This window comes from Schistocerca nitens, chromosome 3 (genome assembly GCF_023898315.1).
Source record: "Schistocerca nitens isolate TAMUIC-IGC-003100 chromosome 3, iqSchNite1.1, whole genome shotgun sequence".
Classification (NCBI taxonomy): domain Eukaryota; kingdom Metazoa; phylum Arthropoda; class Insecta; order Orthoptera; family Acrididae; genus Schistocerca; species Schistocerca nitens.
In genome coordinates, this window is record NC_064616.1 from 982,439,045 (window position 1) to 982,466,226 (window position 27,182).

At 43.5% G+C, this 27,182-nt stretch overlaps 1 protein-coding gene across 1 annotated transcript in view; it reads right to left on the reverse strand.

Moving 5' to 3' along the window:
- Positions 1–27,182, reverse strand: part of LOC126249513 (homeobox protein SIX6-like) — a gene marked incomplete at its 5' end in the record, with an annotated part of 369,292 nt that overhangs the window by 197,508 nt on the left and 144,602 nt on the right. The window contains one exon of the mRNA XM_049951165.1: positions 2,442–2,553. Coding sequence (XP_049807122.1) covers positions 2,442–2,553 — 112 coding nt within the window. The remainder of the gene's footprint in view (positions 1–2,441; positions 2,554–27,182) is intronic.

The window sequence follows — 27,182 nt, forward strand, 5'->3', positions numbered from 1 at the left end:
AGGTGTATGTTTTTGTAAAGTACAATTTGCAGTAAAGGAATTCATATTCTCGGATTTATTTATACTCAATAATAGAGTTATAGACACAAGTTGAGATAAGCCAAGCTATACAAATGTAACAGAATAGATAGATGTTTGTCAGACCACACGTTCGCAGAAAGGAAAAAAGAAGTGTATCGAATATATTACATCCTCAGAAAAGAAAAATAAGCTATAACAAAACAACAATAAAACTATTGACGGTGAAACTGACACGTTTCGTATGCAGCGTCTTGCTTTTGCTTCTGAAGTAGAAAATTATTACGTGTGCAGATTCTGAGTCACAGTGAAACTAAAGCATTTTTAATACTTCTTTATCTACAAAAGACTTTTTACGTTAATTTCTGAAGTATTAGTACAAACTTTGGCAAACCATACAGTGTTTAGAGCCCAATACTTTCTTTTGCGATTATCCATGCCTCTATTTTGTTGTACGCACGCTGTACAGAGAGTATCAAACCCATTGTGATTTAATTACAAACTAACAGAAATTATCTAAATATTGCGGAAAGATATGCGCCAGTATTTCAAAGACTGGATTTAATGTTACAGCAAGAATCGCTGTTTCCTTAATTTCCAAGCACATAGCAATACCTATAAGCTATATAGCTATTATCTATTATTCTTATTTACACATGCAGTCCAACCACTCATTGCAAGATTTGATCAGTACAATGATTCGTTTCATGATTGATTAGACAAACTGATGATGGAACGTTTCATACACAGACACACGTATCCGACACACGCCCAGTTAACAAGCTCCTCCCCTGAATCGGCATATTCTACCGAAAAAGACAGCTGCAGCTACCAACTGACACAGTATGCCTATTGCACATAGAACTGGGGTTTTCTGCCCATATTTTCTGTTTTACTTCCAATATGTTCTACCAAACATGACTGAAAACCGAATAATGCGTTCGTGATTCTCGATAATCCACAAATTGAACAGAAAATTCTACTCTACACTTAAAAATTAGATAGTTTGTTAGTACTCTTTCTTTATTGTTATAGATTCAGCATTGACGATATCGTCTTACTGAGCTCAAGGGGTAGTTTTCGTGCACCGTTTGGAAGATGGAAGGAGACTGTCCGAGCAGTCTCCAATCTTCTAATTAAAGAACGAAGTTCGTGTGACGAAATCCAACCGGACAAACAGATGTACGATTCGTGTGAGAGAAGTGCCATTTGACAATTCGGAATCGAGCAGCATCCTCGTCACCGTACCAGTGAAATTTTAAAGATCGAATTTGACTAGTTCATCGGTCTCGTAAAAGACGTCGTTTACACACAGCATTAATGATAATGATGAGCTCTTTTTGTTTCAGAATAGCTTTGTACGTAGTATTTGCCACGGATGAACTCTGAAATCGATGCTTCAGATTTTCTACAAAAGTCGTAAACGAGAAGAAGGAATTTACATTTATGCCCACGGTTTCCTGTCTCGTTTCGAGTTTCATTTGGTGAGCCGATTTAGGGAACCGATGTCAGAATTGTCGGGCTAAACTGAAACAGAAAGCTAGATCGCAGTTCCGTACACGTGCCGCGGACGGAGCAATAACTGAGTTCTGTTCTGCTCGACAGACTATTACGTAGCACTGCTTCCGTCAACGCGAAGAACCTGTGTGATTCGGTACGGAAATGGTGTTCTAGGAATTAAAGGCGTCAGAGTGTTCCGAAAGATACCCGCGTCGGCATCGTCGCAGAGGTTATGCGCTAAAGTCAGACACGCGGAAAAGAAAATCTACCTTGACAGTGAGCGTACATCACAAAAAGCACGTCCCTCAGCTCGTGATTTCCAACTCAGAATAAGCGAGGTACGAAGCTTTAGCTGTTCTCCACTGTGCTGTGCTTCGTACCCACCGCAGGCAAAAGCCCGACAGCTAGTTAGCAGTACGAGCTCTTCCGTCGGGGTATCGACAGTGGTCGGTCTCAAACAACTGGCAGAAGTAAGGACGAAAATTGCTCTTCGGACGAGCAGAACGGTGACTGCGAGGAATAGAGACGTAAAAACCTGTAGAAGTGACAAGTTTGTTGAAATGTGCAACGGAATCTCGAGCTCGTGCCCACCCGTACGCGAACGGAACCGCGCTCGACAGGCGGAATGGCCACTTTCGCGCGGGCAGGTGTGGCGGCTGCTCCCGCCGCATCTACCGGGCGGGAAAGGAAAGCCGAGCGGCGGCCCAGAGGGAGGTGGCGGTGCGGCGGCGGCGGCGGCGGCGGTGGCGGCGGCGGCGGGGGCGGCGGGGGCCGCGCGATCACGCGAGCGGCAGCCGCGGGGGCGGCGGGGGCGGCGGCGAGAAGGGCCGGTGCAGCGGCGGCGGCGGCGGCGGCGAGTGCGTGCCCAGTGAGATGCTCGAGTCGGACGACGTGGAGGCGGCGGCCGGGCTGTCGGCGCGCGCGGGGGCGGACGAGCGGCGGGCCGCTCCGTGCGCGGGGACGTGGCCGCCGCCGTGCGCGTGCGCGTGCGCGTGCGCAGACGACAGCTGCGCCGCCAGCTGCTGCTGCTGCATTCTGCAACACGCCGACACGCTACACTGCATTACACTAATACCACAACAAAACCAAATTATTCGTAATCGATTGTAAATTTAATACGGGATAACGCATTATATGGATGGAAACAGACAGGGATTCGACAAAAAATCTATACGAACATTTCGATCGTTTAGCACCTCGCAGATTTCGTATACTTTAGGAAATACATTTAACCTGCACACAACATATTTATTCTTCGACCGGTGTTCGGGAACTAACCCGTCACTCGGCGGCAACCTAGAAATGTAAATAAATTAAACTCGATACGTTCTTCTGCACTGGCGGACAAAGAACTGACAACACCGAGAAGGAGTTGTGCGACATATACGAAAGATGGTAGGCGTGTTCCTGCAACTGAAAGATGACGTCTATTCAAATTTCGCGCCAGTCGCATAACAGTGGCGGTAGTTGCGCTATTATGAGAATGCAAATCAGTTTTGCTTTAAATTCGAGCTGTAACGGTCGCGAACGTTAGTTACCTTTGAAATCGGACGTGGTGAGTTGACGTTTGTCAAGACAAAGACGCCATTATGGACACTTCAGTGAGTTTGAACGTGATCGTGTAGTTGGGTACGACAAGCTGGATGTTCCTTCTCCTACATTGCTTGGCAGAAATGTAGCCACTGTACACGTTGCTGGCAGTGGTGCTCGCGAGAATGTACGGTCGCGAGAAGACCAGCCACGTGGCACTAGCGAGAGGAAGGACCACAGCGTTCGTCACATCGTCCTGCAACTGACATCACAGTGACCAAATTGTTACAGATCTGTTACTTCGAGGAGATAGACGCCCACGCCCTGTAGCGTTCATTCCATTGACCCAAAAACCACCGCCATGTGCGACTTCAGTGGCGTCAAGCGAGATCTCGGTGGCAGTGATGACTGTGTGTGGATTAGAAGGAGACCGACCGTCCTATCTGCGTGATACACACATTGGATCTACAACTGCAGTTATCGACATCAGGAGCACTCTCGTCGTTATCCCACGCACACTGACTACAAATTTGTACGTCAGTCTGGTGATTCGACCTGTGCTGCTGCTATTCACGAACAACCTTCCAGGGCGTGTTTTCAAACAAAATAACTCTCGCCACATACCGCTTTTGTAACCCGACGTGCTCTACAGAGTATCGACATGTTGCCTTGTCCTGTTTGATCACCAGATCTGTCTCCAATCGAGCACGTATCGGACACCATACACAACCAGCATTAACCGTACCTGTACTGACCGACCACGTGCTACAGGCAGGGGAGACTATCTCATAAGCTGACACCCGGTACCTGTACAGCACGATGCATGCACGTTTGCATGCTTGCATTCAACATTCTGGCTCTTAAACCGGTTGCTAATGTAACAGCATTTCACATTTCTAATGGCTTATTTCGCGCTTACATTAACCTGTGATCTTGCAGTGCTAATCGCTTATATGTATTACCTAGACAAATGTTTTTCCGGAATTTCACTACTCTACATCACTTATTTTTGGATGCTGCGATTTTTTCCGTCACTGTATTTCCAATTTTGTTCTCAGACCCATGTCAGGAAAGTCCCTTTAGCCTGGTTAGCAATGACATAAAATTTTCTGATGTATGGCACTCCACAGATTTTATATACTTCATAAACTACATTTTTAATCGAGTAAATTCCCTTAAGCTGTGTATAAAATACTCATTTCGTATTTACATCAATTATGTAACGGTCTACAGCATTACGTGGTTCACTGCGGTGAATCTCCGTAGCTCTGATAATTTAATGAAAATGACTCGCTGATTGACACTTGGAAAAGTCGTTGATTGGAGGGAAAACCACTGATGCCTCGCCCTTGCTCAAACGACATTCAGAATTAAGTGAAATGTTACAAAGAAGAGGTCTTTCCATACCGGTCACCTGAAAAAAGAACGAGTTACAATTCCCAACGTGACAGATGTTAAGATCAAAAATTAATATAATATTCTCAATATTTCGTCACTTCTACAGTCGCGGAATGCTAAACTCTGTCCCTCGTCCCTCCCTGAGCCTCTGAGCCTCTAACTGGATGACGACCCGAGTGGCTATCGGATGTTAGAATGTACAATTCTAACATCTAACAATTAAGTATTTCTAATATCGTCCAATGAGCATTATGTTTTAGTATTAGTTGTATATTGTTGCTGAGAAGTTCTGTAAGGTAGAGTGAAGCTGAAACATTTGGAGTATCAGTTGTAGGCCCGAAATAAACTTATATGGTTTTGTAAATATCAGTATATGTAGTGGCGTTATCCGTATTATAATTTCGTCAAAATGACTTTTCAGAATAAACGGAACATGCCAGATTTTAATGCACCTTTCTTTTTGTCACTAACGTAAAAACCGGACATGGAAGATCAATTACACGAACACAAATTTTCATAATAGTTAATATGCAGCCGTTACGGCCCTGTAGTCACCCAGTATGTATACGTACTCTAGAGATGTTTCGCTGCGCGTTGTTAATTGGCGCTGGCGTCGGTGCACGGACGAAAATGGATCAGTTATCGTCTGAAAGAAATTAAGCGGGCAGTGATATGTTTTCGAAACGTGAAAGGGCCGTGTAAAACAAGATCCGCGATAGCGGCGTGACACTTGTTTCCCGGCCAGTGTGCATTAACACAGGGACGTGTGGTGTGAAGGGTGTCGACTTCACATGTGTCACGGGACGTGCTTAACTAAGGGAGAGGAACAGGACAGAATGCAATACAGCGACAACGTTAAGTGCTCACCCCGAGACGATATTCGCTGCCGGGAGAGAGGTCAGCCTGACAGTGCAACGCAGACCTGCGACCAGCTTCCCCGCTGCCTCCGAATGCAAACGCAACGGACGCGGCCTTTGAGTCTCTTCTACCATGTAATTCACACAATACGTTAGATTTATACTGTTTCCTAAGTATATATCAGAATGTAATTCGTAGAACACATTCGATGTGAATTTCATTTTCTGAAGGGCAGACCCATTGGATAACGATTAGGAAGCACATTTATAACCTACATTTCCTCTTCGTTTCTATCGGTCAACGCTATACAGCGTGTTTGACAATTCCTGTTACAAGTTTCTGTGGCTTGTAGAGGGCACTTAGTAGATAAACTTTTGATGAGGAACCCACTCCCAGATATGTACCGTTTGGATGCAAAAGACGTTTGAAGGTCGGACCACTTTCCATTCTCCCGCTTCACGGTACGGATACAAACTGAGAATGGAGCTGGCGTCAGACGCTGTTGTAATTATGACATCACATACTAGTTTCGTATGCGTACAAGAACGGCTGCGGAAAACTGGTATAGCAACTAGTAGGGTTGCTGTGGTGGTTCACGATGCCCAAGAGAACCTGGCGAGTACTCGAAACATGAGCATGACTAGGGTTCGTGTAAGGCACATACGTACATCTCAATGTCTCTTCTGGGTGAGTACCAAGAAGCGGAATATTTGAATGTGAACCGATCTTCAATTTTATTTTACTTCCAAATGGTACAGTTTCGGACATCGGTTCCTTGTGAAAACTTTGTCTGCTTAGTCCTTTCTATAACTCATACAATCCTGTAACAGGTATTGTAAATCACCCAGTATATTATTATTTTGCCGCTATATGAGGTCCGTATCTGCCATAAGATAGTCGCGCGAGGTAGCCGTGCGATTTAAGGCGCCTTGTCACGGTCCATGCGGCTCCCCCCGTCGGAGGTTCGAGTCCTCCCTCGGGCATGGGGGTGCGTGTTGTTTTTAACGTAAGTTAGTTTAAGTTAGATTAAGTAGTGTGTAAGCTCAGACACCGATGACCTTAGCAGTTTGGTCCCATAAGACCTTACCACAAATTTCCAAAATTTGCAATGAGATAAAAATTACGTAATGATGTTGTGGCTTGTGACGTCATTCGTGCGCAAACCGAGATATAACAGAACACTGAGAATATTTACTTTGCTTGTTTTTCATTTTGGGAAAGTAGTTTGTGGTGACAGACTGATCTGTAGCGCCGCCCGAGGCGTAAGTTAGACTGGAAAGTGTGTTTCTTTGTGACTTGGCGAAGCCGCCTAAAAGTGGATAAGATGGTTCAAATGGCTCTAAGCACTATCGGACTTAACACATGAGGTCATCAGTCCCCTAGACTTACAACTACTTAAACCTAACTAACCTAAGGACATGACACACATCCATGCCCTAGGCAGGATTCCAACCTACGACCGCATCAGCAGCGCGGTTCCGGACTGAATTGCCTAGAACCGCTAGGCCACAGCGGCCGGAAAAAGTGGATAAGACATCTCAGTTACGGTGATATACTGATCCGTGGCGTATTCCGAAGTCTATGTTGAGCTGAATGATGATGATGATGATTATGATTAGTGTTTTAGGGGGCTAAACGCCCTGAAACGTGACAGTTCGGTTGGGAGACGGCGTAGCTAACGAGTGTGATGTTATGAGGACAGCTGTAAGTACTTTTATGATGCGTATATCACGCATACCAGATTCTGGTCAGTGATTTGTATCCCTAAGCCTTATCGTGCCGGCCGTGCTTCCAGCGGCAGGTCACTCACTGATGGAGGGGCGAGAAAGTAAAACAGAAGGTTTTTGGATGCGGTGAGCTCGGTGTTGACGTCTCTAATAGCAGCGGCGCGGCTCGCTGGCCGGATTTGTACATCGCTTTGTTACACATGTGCGCTTCTTTTGTTGTCAGTGGAGGGAACGCGATTTTGGGCCCGCGCGGGACGGTCCGTCCCGGGCAAACAGGGGCAGGTAGCGTTCCCACGCGATACTTTTCCAGGCCATTGTTTCGTGCTGATAGGGGCCTGCTCTGCCACTGTGTACACAGGCCGCTCTCCAACCCCGACCACTTCTGGCTCTGGAATCGCCGAACAATGCAGCTTTCTTCCACTCAGTCATCAGTCGGAGACTGCTACGTTACTGAAAATTCGAAGCAAGCCAATAACGCTGTATCAGTTACACAGAACGTGATACCCACCAAAGACGAAAGGTACTCTGACGTTAATGGCTGAAAATAATAATTTTACTTCGAGGATAAGTAACCGATACTCTACTGTCCTAGCTTGCCGCGGTGGCCGAGCAGTTCTAGGCACTTCAGTCCGGAACTGCGCGACTGCTACGGTCGCAGGTTCGAATCGTGCCTCGGGCATGGATATGTGTGATGTCCTTAGGTTAGTTAGGTTTAAGTAGTTCTAAGTTCTAGGGGACTGATGACCTCAGATGTTAAGTCCCATAGTGCTCACAGCCATTTGAACCATTTTAACTGTCCTAAGGAAATACAAGAAATAGTAAGTGTTCAGTTTTTTAGGACTACAGACAGACAACATTTAACGGAAAATCTTCAGCCTAAAATTAATAAGAGCATTAATTCAGCTACATTTATAGTGCACAACCATATGTGATTGAAAATTATAAAATAGTATTCTCTGCAAATAGCCATTCGTTGATGTCATACGGAATTTCTCTCTGTACACTCAGTTTACGGGAATAGTATTTTTAGAATAGAAAATGGTTTTGAAGCAATAATTTCTGGCGCTAGTTCTAGAAGATGCTGCAGAGACATAGAGCAGGGTGGCGCAGTGGTGAGACACTGGAGTCATATTGGGGAGGACAGCGTTTCTTCCAGTCACGACCCGTCCTTCAGATTTACGTTTTCCGTGATTTCCCCATATCGCTTCAGGCCACTTCCGGGGCTTTTTCCTTTGAAAAGGCACGATGATGATGATGATTGGTTTATGGGGTGCTCAACTGCACGGTCATCAGCGCCCATACAAAGTCCCAGTTTTGTCACAGTGCAATCCATTCGCTGTCACGAGTGACGATCATGATGACAACACACCCAGTCCCCGGGCAGAGAAAATCCCCAACCCGGCCGGGCATCGAACCCGTGACCCCGTGATGCAGAGGCAGGAACGCTAGCTACTAGACCACGAGCTGCTGACTGAAAAGGCACGGACGATTCCCTTCCCCATTCGGGCATGCACTCTTATCTCTAATGACCTCGTTATCGATGAAAAATTAAATCCTAATCTTAACTTCCTGCAGATAAGCGGACCCGCCAGTATAAAAGGAAGTGAGAGTAAGTATTTTCTCGGTAGTAGAGAGGCAGTGACAGCAGAATTGGTCGATAAGGACAGTTCAGTGCCTTCGAACGTGGATTAGTCCTTGGACGGTACCTGAGTAGCAAATCCATTAGGGACACTTCTACGCTTCTAAAATTTTAATTTCTTTTTAATAAAACAGTCTCGAACGCTACAGATGTTTATTTTGTTTTGAAACCAGTTTCGGTCTATAATTCAGATTATGTTCAGGCTTTAGGCACTGCAGTTCAATATTAATACATATTCAGAGGAATTTCTATAAAAACAGATTGTAACACCTGACACGTAATGCAATAGTAATAAATCCTCAGAGGGATTTCTATAAAAAGATATGGAAACAAGATATCATCTCTTTTTATAGAAATCCCTCTGAATGTGTATCACTATTGTGTTGTCCAAATTATAGACCAAAACTGGTTACCAACCAAAATAAACGTCTGTTGCGATCAAGACTGTTTAACTAAAATTTTTTAAAGTATTTTACACTGATCGCTGTTCACTCTCCATTGCAAGAACGCTTTATAAAATTGCCCAAACTGGTTATGTGAGTGTGAAGCGGAAACACGAAGGAATAACAGCAAATCTCATGTACTGACGAACAGGGACAGTCGAACTTTACAGAGGCTGGCTGTAAAATATCAAATGAAACCAGCGGAAGAAATCACTCGCGAGTTCCAAAGTGAAGCCAGTAGCCCAGGTAGCACAGTGACTGCGTAGGGCGTTAAAAAGAACAGGGTTAGAACGCTCGAGCAGCTCCTCATAAGCGTTTCTGTAGTCAGTGCTAAGCGACGTGCGACGTGTGGTGTTGTGTGCAGAGACGCTGTTGGTCAGTGGATGATTGGAAGTGAGTGATTTGGAGTGATGAATCGCGCTGTGTCCAGCTGCAGACCGATGGAAGGATTTGGGTATGGCGAATGCCTGGAGAACGTGGCCTGCTAACAGTGAAGTACGGAGGAGGTGATGTTGTGGTATGGTAGTGTTCCCTGTGCAAAAGTGGGGTTCGCTTATTGCGTTTAAGGGAACGCTAAATGTGCAAGGGTACGAACATACTTTACAGCATTACCTACTTCGTACAGTAGAGGAACAGTTGTCAACATGACAATGCACCCTGCGATAAAGCAGTATCTATGAGGCAATGAGTAATGGACAATAATATTCCTGAAATGGTCTGACCTGAACCCTACGGAATACTTTTGGGACCAGTTAGAACGTCTTCGCTTCAGACCTTTTTTGGTTTCGGCTCTTGAGGGCGAATGGGCAGACTTCCCTCCACAGACATGCAAATACATCATTGGAAGTCCAAAGCAGAGTTCACGTCATCAATGAAGGTGGTCACACTCCGTACGAATGTCCACTAATATGTTTCCGGATACTTTTGATCAGATAGCGTATATGATATCGCACCCTGACAAGAAAAGTGGTACAAGTCGAAAACCGGCATCTTTAATTTATGTCACTGAAAAATACGTATGAAGTGTCCCAACGTGCACGGAAAATATATTGGAATTTACCGCAAACAACACTAACCTGAAATTTAGAGACGGTTTAGAGTGTTTCAATGTAAGTCTTAAAGAATTCATTCCGTAAGTCGAGTTTTCCCAAGTATTATATTTTCGAGTTGTGTCACTGTGCTTGCTGTGGTGCTATATGTATGGAGTTCTTCAAAATGTAACTACGTTCGGATGTGGCATACAAAAGATGTTAATTTTTTTTTCAAGATACTTAAATTTTCTGTCTGTGGTACCTTATACTTTCGTGATTTAAACAGCACTGCCGGTATCCAGGTCGAATGTAAGTTTGAGTTCAAATATGGTATAATATCTATGAGTCTCATAACCTCATCAGAAATGTGCCTCACAGAATCATAAAATTTCCTAAGCACTAACAAATAGGTCGCAAATTAACAGCCCCTGAATTATGAAATTTAATCAAAACAGTCTACCTTTGAAACTGAGACAAAATGATTTTAAACTTCTGCAATTAGTAAAGTTTTTACTATGCACAGTAATGCATCATTGCCGATATGTGATGCTTTGCCGTCTACGAAGGAATCTGAAGAAAAATTGGTCATCAAAGCGAATAAATCCTGAATTCATTAAGACGGCAAAGAATTTGCCTTAAATCATCGATGTGGTTGGTATAACTCGTTTTAAGACACAACATTGTACTAATAATTCAGTTATTCTATAACCGCAGAACACAGCCAGAACTCCATCTGAGGTCCAAGGTGTAAGTTTTTTAAAATGTATTACCTTCAGAAGAACTCAAATCCGTGCTTAAATCAACGACACTCAATAAATATTGACAATCGAATCGGTGACTTACTACTCAGATTCGGCACGGTGTTAGGCGTCTCGTCACGGTTCGCGCAGCTCCCCCTCCCCCACCCCCTCCCCCCGGTCGGAGGTTCAAGTCCTCCCTCGGGCCTGGGTGTGTGTGTTGTCCTTAGCGTAAGCTAGTTTAAGTTAGATTAAGTAGTGTGTAAGCCTAGTGTCCGGTGGTCCCATAGGAACTTACCACAAATTTCCAATTTTACTAATGAGAATGCACAGTAAAAAAAATTATGATATAATAGTGTAAAATTTAGTGATACTACTGGTTGCTACATATTGATATGTTGACCTAATTTCGTCCTGTGTATGCATAGTTGCAAAAAGCTACATGGTAACTGCAAGTAGCAAATATTTCGCTTTCAGTTTAATAACCTCACTGTTACACAAATTCGTGTATTGTAAAAATGTTATAAAGGTGATGAAAATGAGAATTCTGACGTGAAGCGATCATCATCCATGAGGTAAAGGAGGTTACAATCGAAAAAAATAAAACAAACTTACGGCCGTGTAAATATAGTAGATAGGTGGGGCGTCTTCTACTTTCACGTCTACCTTGTTTTGTTCTAGAGACTGCGGCCCATCGAGAAAGAGGATAATGTTATGGTGATCGCTATCAAGGTCGGCGCTGTTGTTGATGGAGGTCAGACAGTGAGACATCTCAGGTAGATACTCCTACATTCTAAGTTTTATTCTGTATACGACACCTGACACTGTCGTGATGGAAGAACTGCCAGGAGAAACTATGGATTCGCTGAAATCTGTGTCAGAGACTTAACAGAAAAGTTATGCGTGAGTGAAAAGGTATCCACCTTGTCACTACGCAGCTGAACAAACACCCGTTGCAAAAATTCCGCAACTGACGATGCTATCCAAAATTTATGTCAATATTTGCTGTAAAAATGCGCTCAATGAGGTAATCTGTGGTAATAAGGATTTACGTAAATATTTTGCGAAATTTCTGGTTAACCTTGCACATCAGTGAGTGATATAAGTGGAAGATGAATGCTGTTGCCAAAAGGCACTGAGCAGTAATGTGTGCCGAGTGTCTCGAAGACAAGGTAAGATCCTCGCATTCTAGGTTTCTGTGTGTACAGAGGAGAAATTAAGTTGTGATATAATTTTATTAACGTGTAAAATGTTTATCAAGTTCGACGACAAAAGAATTACAGAGGAAGGTTGTTTTAAAACGTACTTCGACGTTATGAAAAACATCTGTCTGTACCAAAAGACAGCGAAACTAGAATGTGACATCCACCCTGAGCCCGGAACAGCCTTATCCCTGACAAGAATGAAGAAGTAAACTGGCTGTGGGTTCAAACAAACAAAAACCATTCTGAGACTACTTAGCAGTGATTAGAAGACTGCGCCAGTGCCCGAACTCTAGCCCATTTCGTAAAGGAGAAAGACGAGTGCTTGCTACGTTGAGTTTTTAAGTAAATTTAGAGAATAGAGTACAGACCAGCAAATCTCGAGGTTATGAAGACATATGGTATTGACTGGGATTTATAAAACCTCCTCGAAGGGCCGGCCGAAGTGGCCGTGCGGTTAAAGGCGCTGCAGTCTGGAACCGCAAGACCGCTACGGTCGCAGGTTCGAATCCTGCCTCGGGCATGGATGTTTGTGATGTCCTTAGGTTAGTTAGGTTTAACTAGTTCTAAGTTCTAGGGGACTAATGACCTCAGCAGTTGAGTCCCATAGTGCTCAGAGCCATTTGAACCATTTGAACCTCCTCGAAGGAATTTACTGCGGCCGTCAGTGGAGCTTACAACAACCCCTAAAACTCTCAATCACAGTTTTTGGAAAGGGGATGCAGTTTCCATCACATCGAAAGCGCATCACATGCATCTGCTTCTTCCTAAATTATCGCGAAGTAATATAAATGAAACAAATATCCTTTACTGTCGCTTATATAATAATAATAATAATTATTATTATTATTATTATTAAACTTTACAAGGCGTGAAGACTCTTCGTTGCAGAATGAACAATATTGAACCACTTTTGCTCTGACTTCACAAACATCTTTACTCTGCCTTAATATTTCCAAATTACCTTGAACGTTATCGAGGTATATTTTACATGGGCGTCCAAGAGTTTGTATTAAAGTGAGAAACTCTTCTGTCACTCTCTAGATGATTCTGTTTGGGTGTGCTCTGATGACTCGCCCTGTCTAATGCAATGTTTTTCGCTTTAATTTTTGATACAACATCTGGTTCTTTGCACAATTTATACATTTCATCGTTATCTAATACTCTCGAATCAATGTAAATGCTATCTCTCATGGATCCAAATATTTCCCTTAATATTTCGCGTTCAAACATTCTTAATTTACGTTCTGTTTTTTAAGTCCAGGTTTCAGGTCCGTAGGTTAGAACTAGAACAATTAATGCTTTGTATATGTGAACTTAGATTTCGTAGAAAGTAATTTACTTTCTTAAAACTGTCATATGCCCACAATTAAAGACGACGTACTAAAAGTGGATAAGATTAACACGTCGATCACAGAAACACAGATAAACATTGAATAGTGAATTTTTGCTAAAGGTGGAAACTGTAGTACTTTATTCCTATACGCATTCTTATCGTACAGCAAAATCAAAATTTCGTATTTAGAGTAGTCTGACTGTAAAGTTATTAGCAGAAACTGTATTCAGAACTGAAAACAGTTCTACAGCACAAACTGTGGTATAACCATGCTGCTGCAGATCTGATAAACAAATATCTAAATTTGTGGAAGCGGTGATTATTGACAAAAATATCTTGTTTCAAATTAGAACGCGAAGCTTCAGAGCACGGTGTAAATGAATTCGTTTCTCTTCGGGCGACTGAACATAGGGAGTGCATTTGGCATCGGTTGTGCGCCGTTGCAGTTCATTTAATCGATTCTGTACACCAGCTAGGAAATTTGCTCGTTAATACAGCAATTTTATTCTTTAACACTTAACATAGTAATAAATTAAGTACGGTTTAAACACAGCTAGGGATTACAGAGGAACATATAATTATGGGAGTCGAACTGTGTTTAACGTTCTGTAAATAGAACCGTTACAGCGAGCAGCTTTTATTGTGGAAAAGTAAATAATGCATTGATATGATATTCAGGTTATCTGTTTAGACGCTAGTAACAAAGCTTGTTTCATACAGATGCGTTAAATTCAGTAATATCAGGAGTTGACAAAAAAGCGTGTCATTAACTTGCGTTTCCAACAGCTAAAGTATTTGTGCAAGGGAAAGAGGGCTAGAGCTTATCTTAATAAAAGTGTTAATTTCTGACTCTTCGACTGATTTTGAGGATATGTACCGCACTTTAAATCTCAAGACATTCCTCGTCCGTTCCAAGCACACGCATCAAGTTAAACACGAAACTTTTTATTTAATACATTTTATTTGTTGTTTTAGGTGTATCGAGTCTGTTTCATGTCAATCACCAGTTCACTAGGTTGGTTGTACACTTTTCTTTTGATATGGGTTCTATTTAACTGTCGGAAATGACAAATCGCAACATTTTATGAATTAATCAACTCAGAATGATTTATTAATTGAAGTCATAACCTCTTTAAATGAGTCTTCAATCATTTTTGGCACTTTATTTTCACAAGTCCATCTTGATCACACAGATTTCTTACACTTTATTACCGGTTTCGGCATACTGCCATCGTCAGATCTGTTACAAAGATAAATATTGTGTAAGCGACAGGATCAATAAGTTAACGCTAAATCTAACAAGTCTTAGCGATACATAAAATATAAAATTATAAAATGTGTATAGCCACGTATAGCAGTCATACATACGATTAAAATATTCTGATGGAAATCATCAGGTTAAACATATGAGTACATGGTACGTGCTGGTAATACTCAGATTGCGTCTGGTACTTACACAAGAGACTAATGCCAGCAGAGAGCACTTTCAGCTAGAGCGCATATTAAACCAGTGTCGCCAATGTGATGATCAAATTGCGGCATGCTCAGTCTTTAGTTACATTTCTTTAAGTGTAAGAAATCTACGTGATCAAGACACACTTGTGAAAATAAACCTCAGAATGACTCAGAAGCCTTGAGGTCTTCCTCACGTCTAAACTCGTTTCTGTCTCACGTTAAAAGAATGAGCCTTTTAAAAGCGATTAAATACCGTTAATACGTTTTATGGCAGTTTATCGAATATCCAAAAAATAAATAGCAAATATTTATGTCCGTTAGTATCTTAAGTAATAAATTCAGCTTAGAAAGAGATAAGACGTTGGTGTTCACCACTACACAAAAAATTTCAAATATAACAATAATTCGTTACAAGTCAAAGACCGCCTAAAGAGCAGGCTAGGTTGAAGATATAAGCGAGAGTTCTTATACTGTTGTGTTGCTTCATGCCATAATTATTTTATGATTTTCACTTCCCAATCAAGTTATGTAGCCTTTCAAGACATAAAACCTTCACAAATTTGAATAATTTTCAGAAATTTTAAGTTCAATAATAATTTTTCTTGCAGGACCTCGCAGATCCTTCCTATGATGTGGTATGGTGTGGTTGTCTCAGGCAAACAAATGTGTCGCTATCGCCTTGATAAACGTTTTCCGCAACTCGTTCAAGACGATGTTTAGCTCAAACTACATATATCAACCAATATATGGAAATACCTAACCCTGTATATGCAAGTGAACAATGGAGCAAAAATTCTCAAAATGTAAAGGCCTGAGAATTAGTTCGGTGATGTCAATAGCTTATGGACATCGAGGAGTCATAGTATCTTTTCGAATATTTCAGGTATTAATCACAACTGTTATCCATTTTGCAGGCGCTTACGACTAAGAAAAAATTAAATTGTATTTCCTTCATTCTTGTACAGAGGAAAGGTCTCCTGCCGAATTATTTTTCTCAGTAAATAGTGTATTTGAACATTGATAAATAGTTCGCCGTCCTCATCAGCGTAATAGAAGCATTTTTCCTATCACTGCGAATTAATAAAAATTCCTCTTGTGTACTTCTTATAGTGACAGGTTCTCTTAATTCATCTAGGAGCATAATCTACTTGCTCTGAAGCAGGCTTCACGACGGTCATATCCAGCAACGTCACACCATATTCCGGGGACACAGATTGCTATTTCCAGTCTCTGCCTCAAAGACTCTTATACGCACTTCGCGAAGTGAACGACAGTTTTCGCTTTCGACAGAGACAACAGCGATTAAATACTACAAAATTATGAAATCTTCTGCTAAAATTAGGTGCCCGCGAATCTCTGTCAACTAAGCAATACCCTCGATCACCAAAGACTCGGACAGTGGAACTGTTAAGCGGGGAATAAACAGTATCCGAAACTTTATTATCTATGCGTACCGAATAATTACAATAAGAAAAATAATGTTCGAGCTATAGAATGACGCAGTGGCGGGCGGTTTTCAAGATCGTGTTTCGCGCACGCTTCCCACGTAATTCGTTCGGCAACCCGAGCCGAGGTTTCGTTCGCGCTGGCCGGTGCCATTGATGATGGAGCCTGTGTGTCCAGTCCGGCCGTGGTCATCACAAAACGGTGAAACTCTTAAGGACACTCAACCTCATGTTGAAACAGAAGATGCGTGCCGCGATCAGATTACACGTCTGCAGGTATACTGATGACTTGCTTAGCTGGCAGCCAAACTACCTGCCGAGACAAAGAACCGCACGCCCGAAACGGGAGATGGGCCAGCGCGACCCAGAAAAAATACCGGCTTTCCTTAACGGCGAAATACTAAACACTTGTTAAAATGACAACACGGTATAGGTTAACATCTCTTCGTCTCGCAATTTCCTCGGTCCAGAAAGCAAATTTAGTATTTCCGTGCATCGCTACGCTATTAACGACGGGATACTATGAATCACGGACAAATAAAATCACGAAAAAAGTCGTTCCATTACACAATTTCAGACTTAAACACAGATTTCGTGGCAGCCGTAATACGTTAACATCATCTGGGTAAACATATCTTATAGCCTGCACCGTTGTTACTTTAAAGTGGAGTGATAATATGGTTTTCGATCGATCGGTTCGGTTAATCATGAGTTTCTAAATCCCCGTCATAAACAGTCAATATGAAATCACGTCTTAAAGGTAATTAATGTAAACAATAAGCGATCATATTCAAGGCAGTAGAACGAAGATACTCTTTCATCTGAACTTGACATTTAATTTGTGTGCTCACGTGTAGATTAGAGGTTCTATTTTGATTTGTTAAAAAGAGAAGGTACCCTAAAATTTCAAAGTCTCGCAGTTTCTCCGGTTCAGATAGCAAACGAATATTTCCGTATATCTTTGGTACGGATTCACTGTGGAGACCTCATAAGTCACGAACGAATAAAAATGTCGATTCATTACACAATTGCGGACTAAGGCACAAAGATCTTGTCGTCAGTAATTAATAGTCGCATTAAGTAAAGATAACAGTCCCGTAGAAAACAAGCTCAGATTTTTGGGATTGACTTTCAGTTGAAGTTAACTGAACATTCAGCAATTAGCAAGTATAATGGTATCAGTGTCTCACGTCCTTGAAGTCCTCTCATCAGTGTATATCAGCAAATACCTTTTAGCTCCCTTATTTTCCTAGGCACAAAAAAATGGTTCAAATGGCTCCGAGCACTATGGGACTTAACTTCTGAGGTCATCAGTCCCCTAGAACTTAGAACTACTTAAACCTAACAAACTTAAAGACATCACACTCATCCATGCCCGAGGCAGGATTCGAACCTGCGACCGTAGCGGACGCGCGGTTCCAGACTGTAGCGCCTAGAACCGCTCGTCCACCCCGGCCGGCTCCTAGGCACAATCACTGTATAGCAATGGTAATAGTTTTTTAGATCAAGCGTAGAAAGTATGGATGTAAGACTCAGATTACAGAAAAACGATATAAAAACAGTAACTAAATACAACAAATGGGTTCGTTGCGAAAAGCTATTTAAAGAGTTAGGGATTCTAGTTGTATCGTCTGAGTACACCTACGAACCAACTGCGCACATCAAGAAAAGCCTTATCAATTATCACACTAACAGCTCCACTAGCGATCATGGAACAAGAACCGGACATAATCTACACATACACAGAAAAATTAAACGAAACTCAGAACAGTATTTTCTACAAGCGAATCAAACTGAATAATAAATTTTCAAGTAAATTAGAGAGATAACTAAAACTAATATGTTTAACGAAACAGTTAAAGCATAACTTTTAGTTATTTGTGCTTTACAGTGTGTCACACGCAAAGTGTCGAAATGACATCCGAGTCGCCTTACACAGGCGATGCCAGACGTCGCTTCGACACATCGCCAGAAGATGATGGTAGTGACACCAATAGAAACGTCGTGTCATTTAGATGTACCCTCTCGCTGGATACCAGAGAGAATTATGTGAAGAATGTAATACATCCATCTGGGTTCCGACTCTTTCTTTTTTCTGTACACAGCAATACGTTCTGATTTTCTTGAGGAGATAGGTTTTAGTGGACCCAGTTGGACAAGAAATGGGTAGCCAATCGATTGTACGAAAATGGCTAGAATAACTGCGGACTGTCGGACACATAAAACTTACATGTGGGAGGAGCTGCCAGGGTGGAGTCTGAGTAAATGATAGGCGACGGACAGAGCAGGAAAGGAAACCGGCGTTGGACATGTACTGGCAGCCTCCAGCTGAACATCGCTCAAAATTTCGGATTCTTTTTTAAATGGTCGCTGCATGTGCAGCCGAACCATTGATGGCAGTCAGTGGTACGAATCGTTCCTTTTCCACATTTCGCATGCGATGCTACAGTTTACAGAGACATTATCCCTTGTGAAAACTGTTGTGCCCTTAGGGAGCGTTTGTTAGAACTCAGTGCGCTTTGACTTACCACCGGCACAGCGCTCCAAACGTATCACATAGAATGTAATTAACACAAAAATATGAAGAGCCTCTGCTATTCCATATCTGAGCCTATTTCTGTCCCTACAATTCTGTTCACCAAAAGCTTGCCAACATGGCACAGCACCACACGAAAAGCTGCAATCAGGCAACTTATTATGTTCTCTTCTTTCTGCACCTTTTCCATGTTTCACAATTGCGTGAAGCGTGTAATTGTAGGACAGTCAAAGGGCGTACTGTCAGAAAACGCCTAACAGAACCCAGCACTTTCTCCTCGACGGCGACAGAGAAGGATATCGTCAGGAGTGCCACAGGGAAGTATGATAGGACCGTGTTACAGACACTGCGCTGTACCGTGCAGCCACAGGTACAGTACGCATGTTTTCCTCCTAGGGTGGTACTGTTCCTCATACGTATGCTCTAGCGTCCTCTCCTGCCATAGTAATTGGTAATGTTGAGTCTGATTCACTTTCCTTGCTGACTCACCTTGCACTGGAAGTGATACAGCGTGCTACACAATGGTTCCGCATTCAAATCGAGAGCTTGCCGACATGGTGTTTACTTACAGAAAGGTAAATGGCAACGGGCGACAGGCTGCAAGGTTGTATCGGGATACCTATCCCCGCCTACAACCACCACAGCATTCAATGTTTGCAACAGTGCTTCGCCGTTTCCCTGAGAAAGGGTCGTTTCAGGAAGCAGGAAATCGTGAAATGTTCGAACACCAGACTTGGAGGAAATTGTGGATAATATTGTGGAAGGCGAGCGCCGTGTCAGCGCCAGGCAGTTGGCTCGCCAGTATAGGTAAGCCAGATGACCGTGTGGAACATTCTCTATGACAACCGAGTCCCGGTTTTGTATCATCCATCCTACTCACAGATGAGGCCACCTCTAAGCAGAGTTCACCGGATTTCAACACGAGCGATTTCTGGTTGTGGGGCGTCTCTAAATTATCGTGTATGCAGAGCCAATTCCAGATGTGGAGACACTGGAGCAGCGTGTTCGTGCTGCCTTTGACACCGTTCGGATGCAGCCTGGCGGTTGTAAAAGTGTGAGACAGAACATGCACGTACACGCATGCGCTGAGGCTCACGGAAACCGTTTTCAGCACATACTGTAGCTGTCGCTGCACGGTACAGGACGTAAATGGTCTCTAGTTTTGAAACCGTGCATTTCCGGACATAAGTTCATTTCACCTTTTTGTTCCGTATCCTCTCATTGATCAATCCCAAGAGGTTGTACACGTTGGAAAACGTAGGAGCTGCGAACGGGATGAGCAGCTATCTGCTGATGATGGTGTGGTGTACAGGAAGGTGGTGTAGGAGGCTACCAAATTACTTAGACAACGTTTCTGGTTGGGGTAATGAATGACAGCTAACTCTAAATGTAAGTTAATGCAGATGAGTAGAAGAAACAAAACCGTTAAGTTCGGATTAGTAGTGTGCTGTTTGATAGAGTGACGTCAAATAAATATCTAAGCGTAACGCTACAAAGCGATACGAAATGGAACGAGCACGTAAGGATCGTGGCAGTGAACGCGAAAGATCGACTTCGGTTTACGGGGAGAATTTTAGGAAAGTGTGGCTCGTCTGCATGTAGGACTCTAGTACGTCCCTATCTTGAGAACTGCACGAGTGTTTGCGATCCACACCAGGTCAAATTAAAGGAAGACATCGAAGAAATTCAGAGGCGGGCTGTCAGATTTGTTACCGCTAGGTTTGAACAACGTACAAGTTTTATGGAGATGCTTCGGGAACTCAAATGGGAATCCCTGGAGGAAAGACGACGGACGTTCTGTACGAGAAACTTCATTGACGAAATTTTGAAAACCGGCATTTGACGTTGACTGAAGAACGATTCTACAAAAGCCAACGTACATTTTGTGTAAGGATGTCGAAAATGTGGTAAGAGAAATTAGGGCCCGTACGGAGGCATTTAGATAGTCGTTTTTCCTTCGCTGGAACAGGAAAGGAAACGACCAGTAGTGGTGCAAGGTTCACTCCGCCACGCACCGCACGATGGCATGCGGAGGATGTAAAAGTCTAGATCTCCAGCTGTTTATATGAACATTTAATTGGAAACCATTAAAATGTACACCTTTTTGTGCTGTCTTAAGACAAAGATATGACCGTATAAGGTGTCTGGTAGTGCACAGCTCCTCCCGTCCTGTTGTCGATCAGCTACGAAAACAGTAGTTCGTCCTTCACACCGAGTAATGCGTGAGCCCCCGAGGATTGATTTGATTCTAACTGTGGAACAAAGAGGAATAAACGATACCCAGACGAGGAGATATTATGGCCCGTAGGTGAACGCGTTAACGATCACACACAACCTGTTCCAGTGGCCGGGCTGTGTGGTTTCGCGGGTGAGATACTCGACCACCACTTAACTCTGCTTGCGGGAGCCGCGGTTTTCGCCGACACATTGTAGCTGCACATTATCCTTCGGTAATACGATCTTCTGAAACGATATTTATGAGTCTCAGTCTGTGGTCGGGCGTTCAGAAGCGACAGAGTTTCTAATCTCCGTCCGGGCACACTAGTTCGCGTTTATGTGGTTCTTCTAAACGATTTTATCGCTCTACTAGTACGTTTCATCGAATAAGACACTGCTGTTCCTTTTTCTTTCCATACTTTGCCCAGCTGATCTTATTCCGTTTCTCGGAAGTCTTCGAGATTGACGAGACTAAACACTAACCGCTGTTTTGTCATACGACGATACTACTGCAGAGCCACGAATTTTATGTGATAAAGAACGGTTATAACGTACTGCAGCAGCTAGCAAAAATTTGGTTTTGATATTCTTTATTGAATTTATACATTCACCGTCAGACGGCTTGCGTGATTTTACCAAAAACCGTGGTACTGCACATTGGCATGCAAGCCGTCTGGGGATGAGTGTATCAACGATAAATTGGCAACGGTGCTTTTCAGTACCATAACACGAAACCAAATTGTGCTCGTTGCTGTTGTACGCTCTAAATACAACCCGCCGTTCTGCTGCTAAACACAAATGACCACACATCGAACTTAACAGTACATACTTGCCTTGCTAGCTCTAAGCGCCACACGTTACTCTTCACTTACGATTTTGCTTCGACTGGAACGATGAGATGTACAGTTTTAGACTTTAACGTAGTATCTGAAGCTTATAAATCTATACAAGTGCAGCTCGATAGAATATAGTCCCTTATAACGTGCGGCAGCGTCTGTAACGGTACAGCATCCTGCTGGTTTTATTAGATGGTGCTGTGCATTTTGGCTCCGTCAAAAGGCAGCTAAGCTATGTCATTCGCAGGATCGTGCCTTCCAAAGGCATTGCTCCTACTAACAATTTCTTTGGCAGTGAAACTCATATAGGTACGCTACGTAAAAGTAACATAGCAGTGTTATCGTGTTTCCACACACACACAAACACCATCCCCCCACACCCTCGTCCTTTCCTCTATCCTTCCCCTTTCCAACCATCACGCATCTCACTGCTCCCGCTAAAAACAAAAAAATTCTTCTTCCTATTATTGGATCAGGTTAGTTGTGGAAAGTACGTGGCTTTAGCCGGTTCTACTGTAGTGGATCGTTGGCTATGGTCGGCGAGTGCTTGTAAGCCTTATTATTTGTACGTATTCCAAGTGTACGATTTCTTTTCGAAGGAGCGTCGTATATTGCTCTCCTGTCTCGCCGGGTTTTACACAAAAAATATCTCGACATTGATGCAGTTCCAGTAGCGAGGTGCATCCAGTCCGAGATCTCTCTTGAGCCCTACAATAGATGGCTGATTTATTTGTCCTCACATACTAACATCGAGGACTCTCTACCTCTGAACAGGAGGAGGTATGTTGTGCAATTTCATACTTCGTAACTCCTTTATTAGAAATCATACGCAGCCTGGAGATTCATCTCTGCATATCTGTAGAAAGAATAGAATCGACGGATAAGCCATTTTCGGCATTCTTCGAAAAAGGTATGTTCCCACTGTCATGAAGGCAGCTTTTGAAACGAATTACGCTAGTTTAACTAAAGAACTAGGATGTACCTGTAATACTTATCATGGAAAATTTATGTGGCGATCTTGTTAATTTCGCTGTTTATAAGACACAGTTTTCGAGAATAATGTGTTATAGAAACATACTTATCTCCAAAAAACCCATCCTCCTACACAGTGGTCGTTGCCATGAAAGATAACTGAAATGTCGCCCGTTCGGAGCCGAATGTCGCAATGGGTATTTGATTGATCCATGTGGGACCAGTGTTGTCTTCTGCCTTTCGATTTAGACAGTGCTGAGTGACCTGCCGAATGAATGACAATTTGTGTCACTGTCTAGTGTGACCTAAAAGGTATTCATTCGGCTGCGGAAACATAACATTACTGATTATAATAAGTACTGCAATGATACGTTGCTACTGTATTGTTATGTATAGCGAGAATCGTTTCCGCACTGATTCGCATGATATAACTACACCTGATCGATTATCCTCGGCGGGGTCAGGGATTTTCTCTGCCTCGTGATGACTGGGTGTTGTGTGATGTCCTTAGGTTAGTTAGGTTTAAGTAGTTGTAAGTTCTAGGGGACTGATGACCATAGATGTTAAGTCCCATAGTGCTCAGAGCCATCTGAACCATCTGATTATCCTCGGGTAAGAGGAAAGCTGTTGTGGACTATCTTCACTAAGACCTTTCTTACTCAGCACGGACTAAGAAGCTGCGCTGTCAAGTGATTGCCACATACGCCTGGGAAACGATATTTCAGTGATTCGATTGTAATCACAGCGATTCACTACGACACATTCATGTTTTATACGGAGAAAAAAAAGTTGTCGCAAAGGTAAACGTATAAAACTTGTTCTATTTGTCTTTATAAAATTCCAATCCTAATTTTAAGCTAATAAAAACCATTCGTGTTTGTAATTGTGGTAGGTCTGCTCTTTCACGAAGACGACGGATCGATTTATTTTTCCAGCGTTTCAGTCGAAAGAATGTCTAAAATGAATGCCCACACTAGCTGCCACCAGATGAGGCCGTCCAGTTGCCCGTCGCAACACTTGAGAACGTAAGGAGCAGTTAATTGCAAGTTCACTCCCGGCAGCAGCTCCTTCGTGACAATGACATCTTATAAGCATACGTCTGGAGCAACAAAGCAGTAAATGTTTGAAAAATCGTATAGGAATCTCACCTGTTAGCTCCAGCGTGCAATGAACTGTGATCGTGTCTGTTCTTCTCAGCTGAGTACGTTTCCCTGAACGACAGTATTTTGCTCAAGCAACAATATTTAATGTACACGACGCCATCATTGTCGCCAAAGTCAACGGTGAGGATTTTTCAGTTAGGTGAAATTGCTTGTGGAGTCCGAAAACAACATACGACTGAGTCGAATACACACGCAGAATTAACACAGACTCAGCTAAGAGAAAAAGCTGCCAGAAACCGTATGGGATTTCCGAAGTCATGGTACAGGTGCAAAGGAGAAAGGAACGCCTAGCTACAGGCATTCCGTTACTGTGGCGGGTGTGTACAGAGAGCGAGCCGACTGGTTTCACTGCGGGATGTAAACCGTTAGTTCGCACGGTTTACGTAAACAAAACATTACACCTGCGATTTCCTCACCTCCAACGAGTATCTTCTGCTCCCTCGTGGCTACGTATGCGAAAGGGTTCCGCGGCGTCCTCTATTCGAGTCTGGCAAGGTCTGACGGGGGGCGCCGGCTGACTATCGCTCCACGAGGATGTTCGGAGGCAGGGTCTACAGAAACAGACAGACCGCAATAGCAGAAACGCAGCAACGATGTAATATCTCGTTGAGTTCATTAAGGATGGAGTATTCATTTACACTGCTCACCATTAGAACAGCAAAACCAGGAAGAATAGTAAAAAAGAGAAACTTCACTCATTGTGCGTAAACACTATAGCAGGAAGAATACAAGAATAAATTTCTAGGTAATTTTGGGGTAAGCAGGATGCGAAATTTAGTATACAGAACAGAATCAATGACCTTAATCCGGCTAGGTATAGAGCGATGACAGATAAAAGTATGTCGTTCGGTGCTGCTTCAGTACTACGCATAGTTCAGCAAAGTAGTGGCAGCCGAGTGGAGGCACGCCAGTCTCTCTGAAGCCTCCTGCGCCTCACCTTCCAAGAGCAAACGTTTTGAGCAGATTAAAGATCTGGAGAACGTGCTGGCCAGGATAACAGTCCAACATCCTCCATATCCAGATAGGACAGGGGCAACATGCAGTTTTGCGTTATCTTGTTGAAATATAATGCCACGGAGATCTCGAAGACAGGAGACAGCCACCGGCACTAACACGGCAGAAATGAAATAAGTGTTGCCTCAATTACTGGCAATGTGATCCAGAGGTGGTAGTGTTGTGCAGCCTATTCCATCACGCCAGGGACTGGGCCTGTATGACGATGGGAATGTAATCTGACGAAGTTAATCCTTCTCAGAGCCTCTACACGCTGATACATTCGTCGTGCTGTTGTAAGCAGGCCGAGGATTTGTCTGAAAAGACGATTTAGTGGCTCTCTACTATGTCCTGTGTTCTCGTCTGGCGCACAATTGTCGGCGCGCCTGTCTCCGCAACCGTGTCGACGTAAACCGCAACACCGGCCTCCGTGCTGACACTCGGCGGTGCTCAGCCGAAACTTCCGTATAGGATCTGACAGGGATCCCATCGGACCGTCAACTTTGTTCAATTTTCATGATTTCAGCTGCTTCTCAACACCACTGATCTTAAAACCTACTCTGATATTACAAAAGTTATGGAATAGCGATATGCACTTATACAGATGGCGATATTATCGAGTACACAAGGTATAAAAGGGCAGCGCATTGGAGGAGCTGTCATTCCTACTCGAGAGACTTATTTGAAAGAGTTCCCGACGCGACTATGGCCGCACGACGGGAGCTAACAGATTTTGAAAGCGGAATGGTAGTTGGAGCTAGACGCATGGGATATTCAATCCCGCAAATCGTTAGGGAATTTAATATTCGTAGATCCACAATGTCAAGACTGTGCTGAGAATATCAAATTTCGGGAATAACCTCTCACCACGGACAACGCAGTGGCCGACGGCCTTCACTTAACGACCGAGGGCAGGGGCATTTGCGCTAACATACAAGCAACACTGAGTGAAATAACCGCAGAAATCAAAGTGGGACGTGCGACGAACGTATCCGTTGGGACAATGAGGGGGGGGGGGGGGGGATTTGGCTCTGATGGGCCATAGCAGCAGACTACTGACGTGAGTGCCTTTGCTAACAGCACAACATCGCCTGCAGCGCCTCTCCTGGGATCGGGACCATCTCGGTTGGACCATAGACGACTGAGAAACCATGGCCTGGTCAGATGAGTCCAGATTTCAGTTATTAGAGCTGATGCTAGGTTTCGAGTGTGGGGTAAACCCCACGAAGCCATGTAGACTCAAGTTGTTGGGTTGGGGTTGGGTTGTTTGGGGAAGGAGACCAGACAGCGAGGTCATCGGTCTCATCGGACTAGGGAAGGAACACGGTCGTGCCCTTTCAAAGGAACCATCCCGGCATTTGCCTGGAGCGATTTAGGGAAATCACGGAAAACCTAAATCAGGATGGCCGGACGCGGGATTGAACCGTCGTCCTCCCGAATGCGAGTCCTGTGTCTAACCACTACGCCACCCCGCTCGGTGACTCAAGTTGTCAAGAGGGAACTGTGCAGCTGGTGGTGGCGCCATAATGGTGTGGCCTTTCCTTGCATAGAACACTGGCTGGAAATGGTTGTGTTCGGCTATTTGGGGACCATCTGGAGCAAATCGTGGACCTCATGTTTTGAAACAACAACGGAATTTTTAAGGATGACAATGGGTCACAATTGTTTGCGATTGATTTGACGAACATTCTGGACAATTCGATCTAGTGATTTGGTTACCCAGATGCTTGACATGAATAGCAGCGAATATGGAGAGGTCAAATCGTACACAAAATCCTGCACCGCCAACACTTCCGAAATTATGGACGGCTATAGAATCAGCATGGCTCAATATTTCGATGCAACGTCGAGTTGCTGCGCCACGCAGGACACGGCATTAGCAGGTGTCCCATGACTCTTGTCACCTCACTGTGTCTCACTTATCTATGTATTAAACTGGGGCAGTACTTCTGGATCTTAAATGCAGTCCCAATTGCGAATATGAACAAGGGAATGACGTCAAAGTAAATCCGTGCCGGACCGGGACTCCAATCTGGATTTCTCACTTTACACTAGCGGTTGCCTTAACCGCTTTGACTATTTGTGCACGACCCATGGCCAGACGTAGACTTCCTGAGTCACAACCTGTACTTGTACACATATTGTG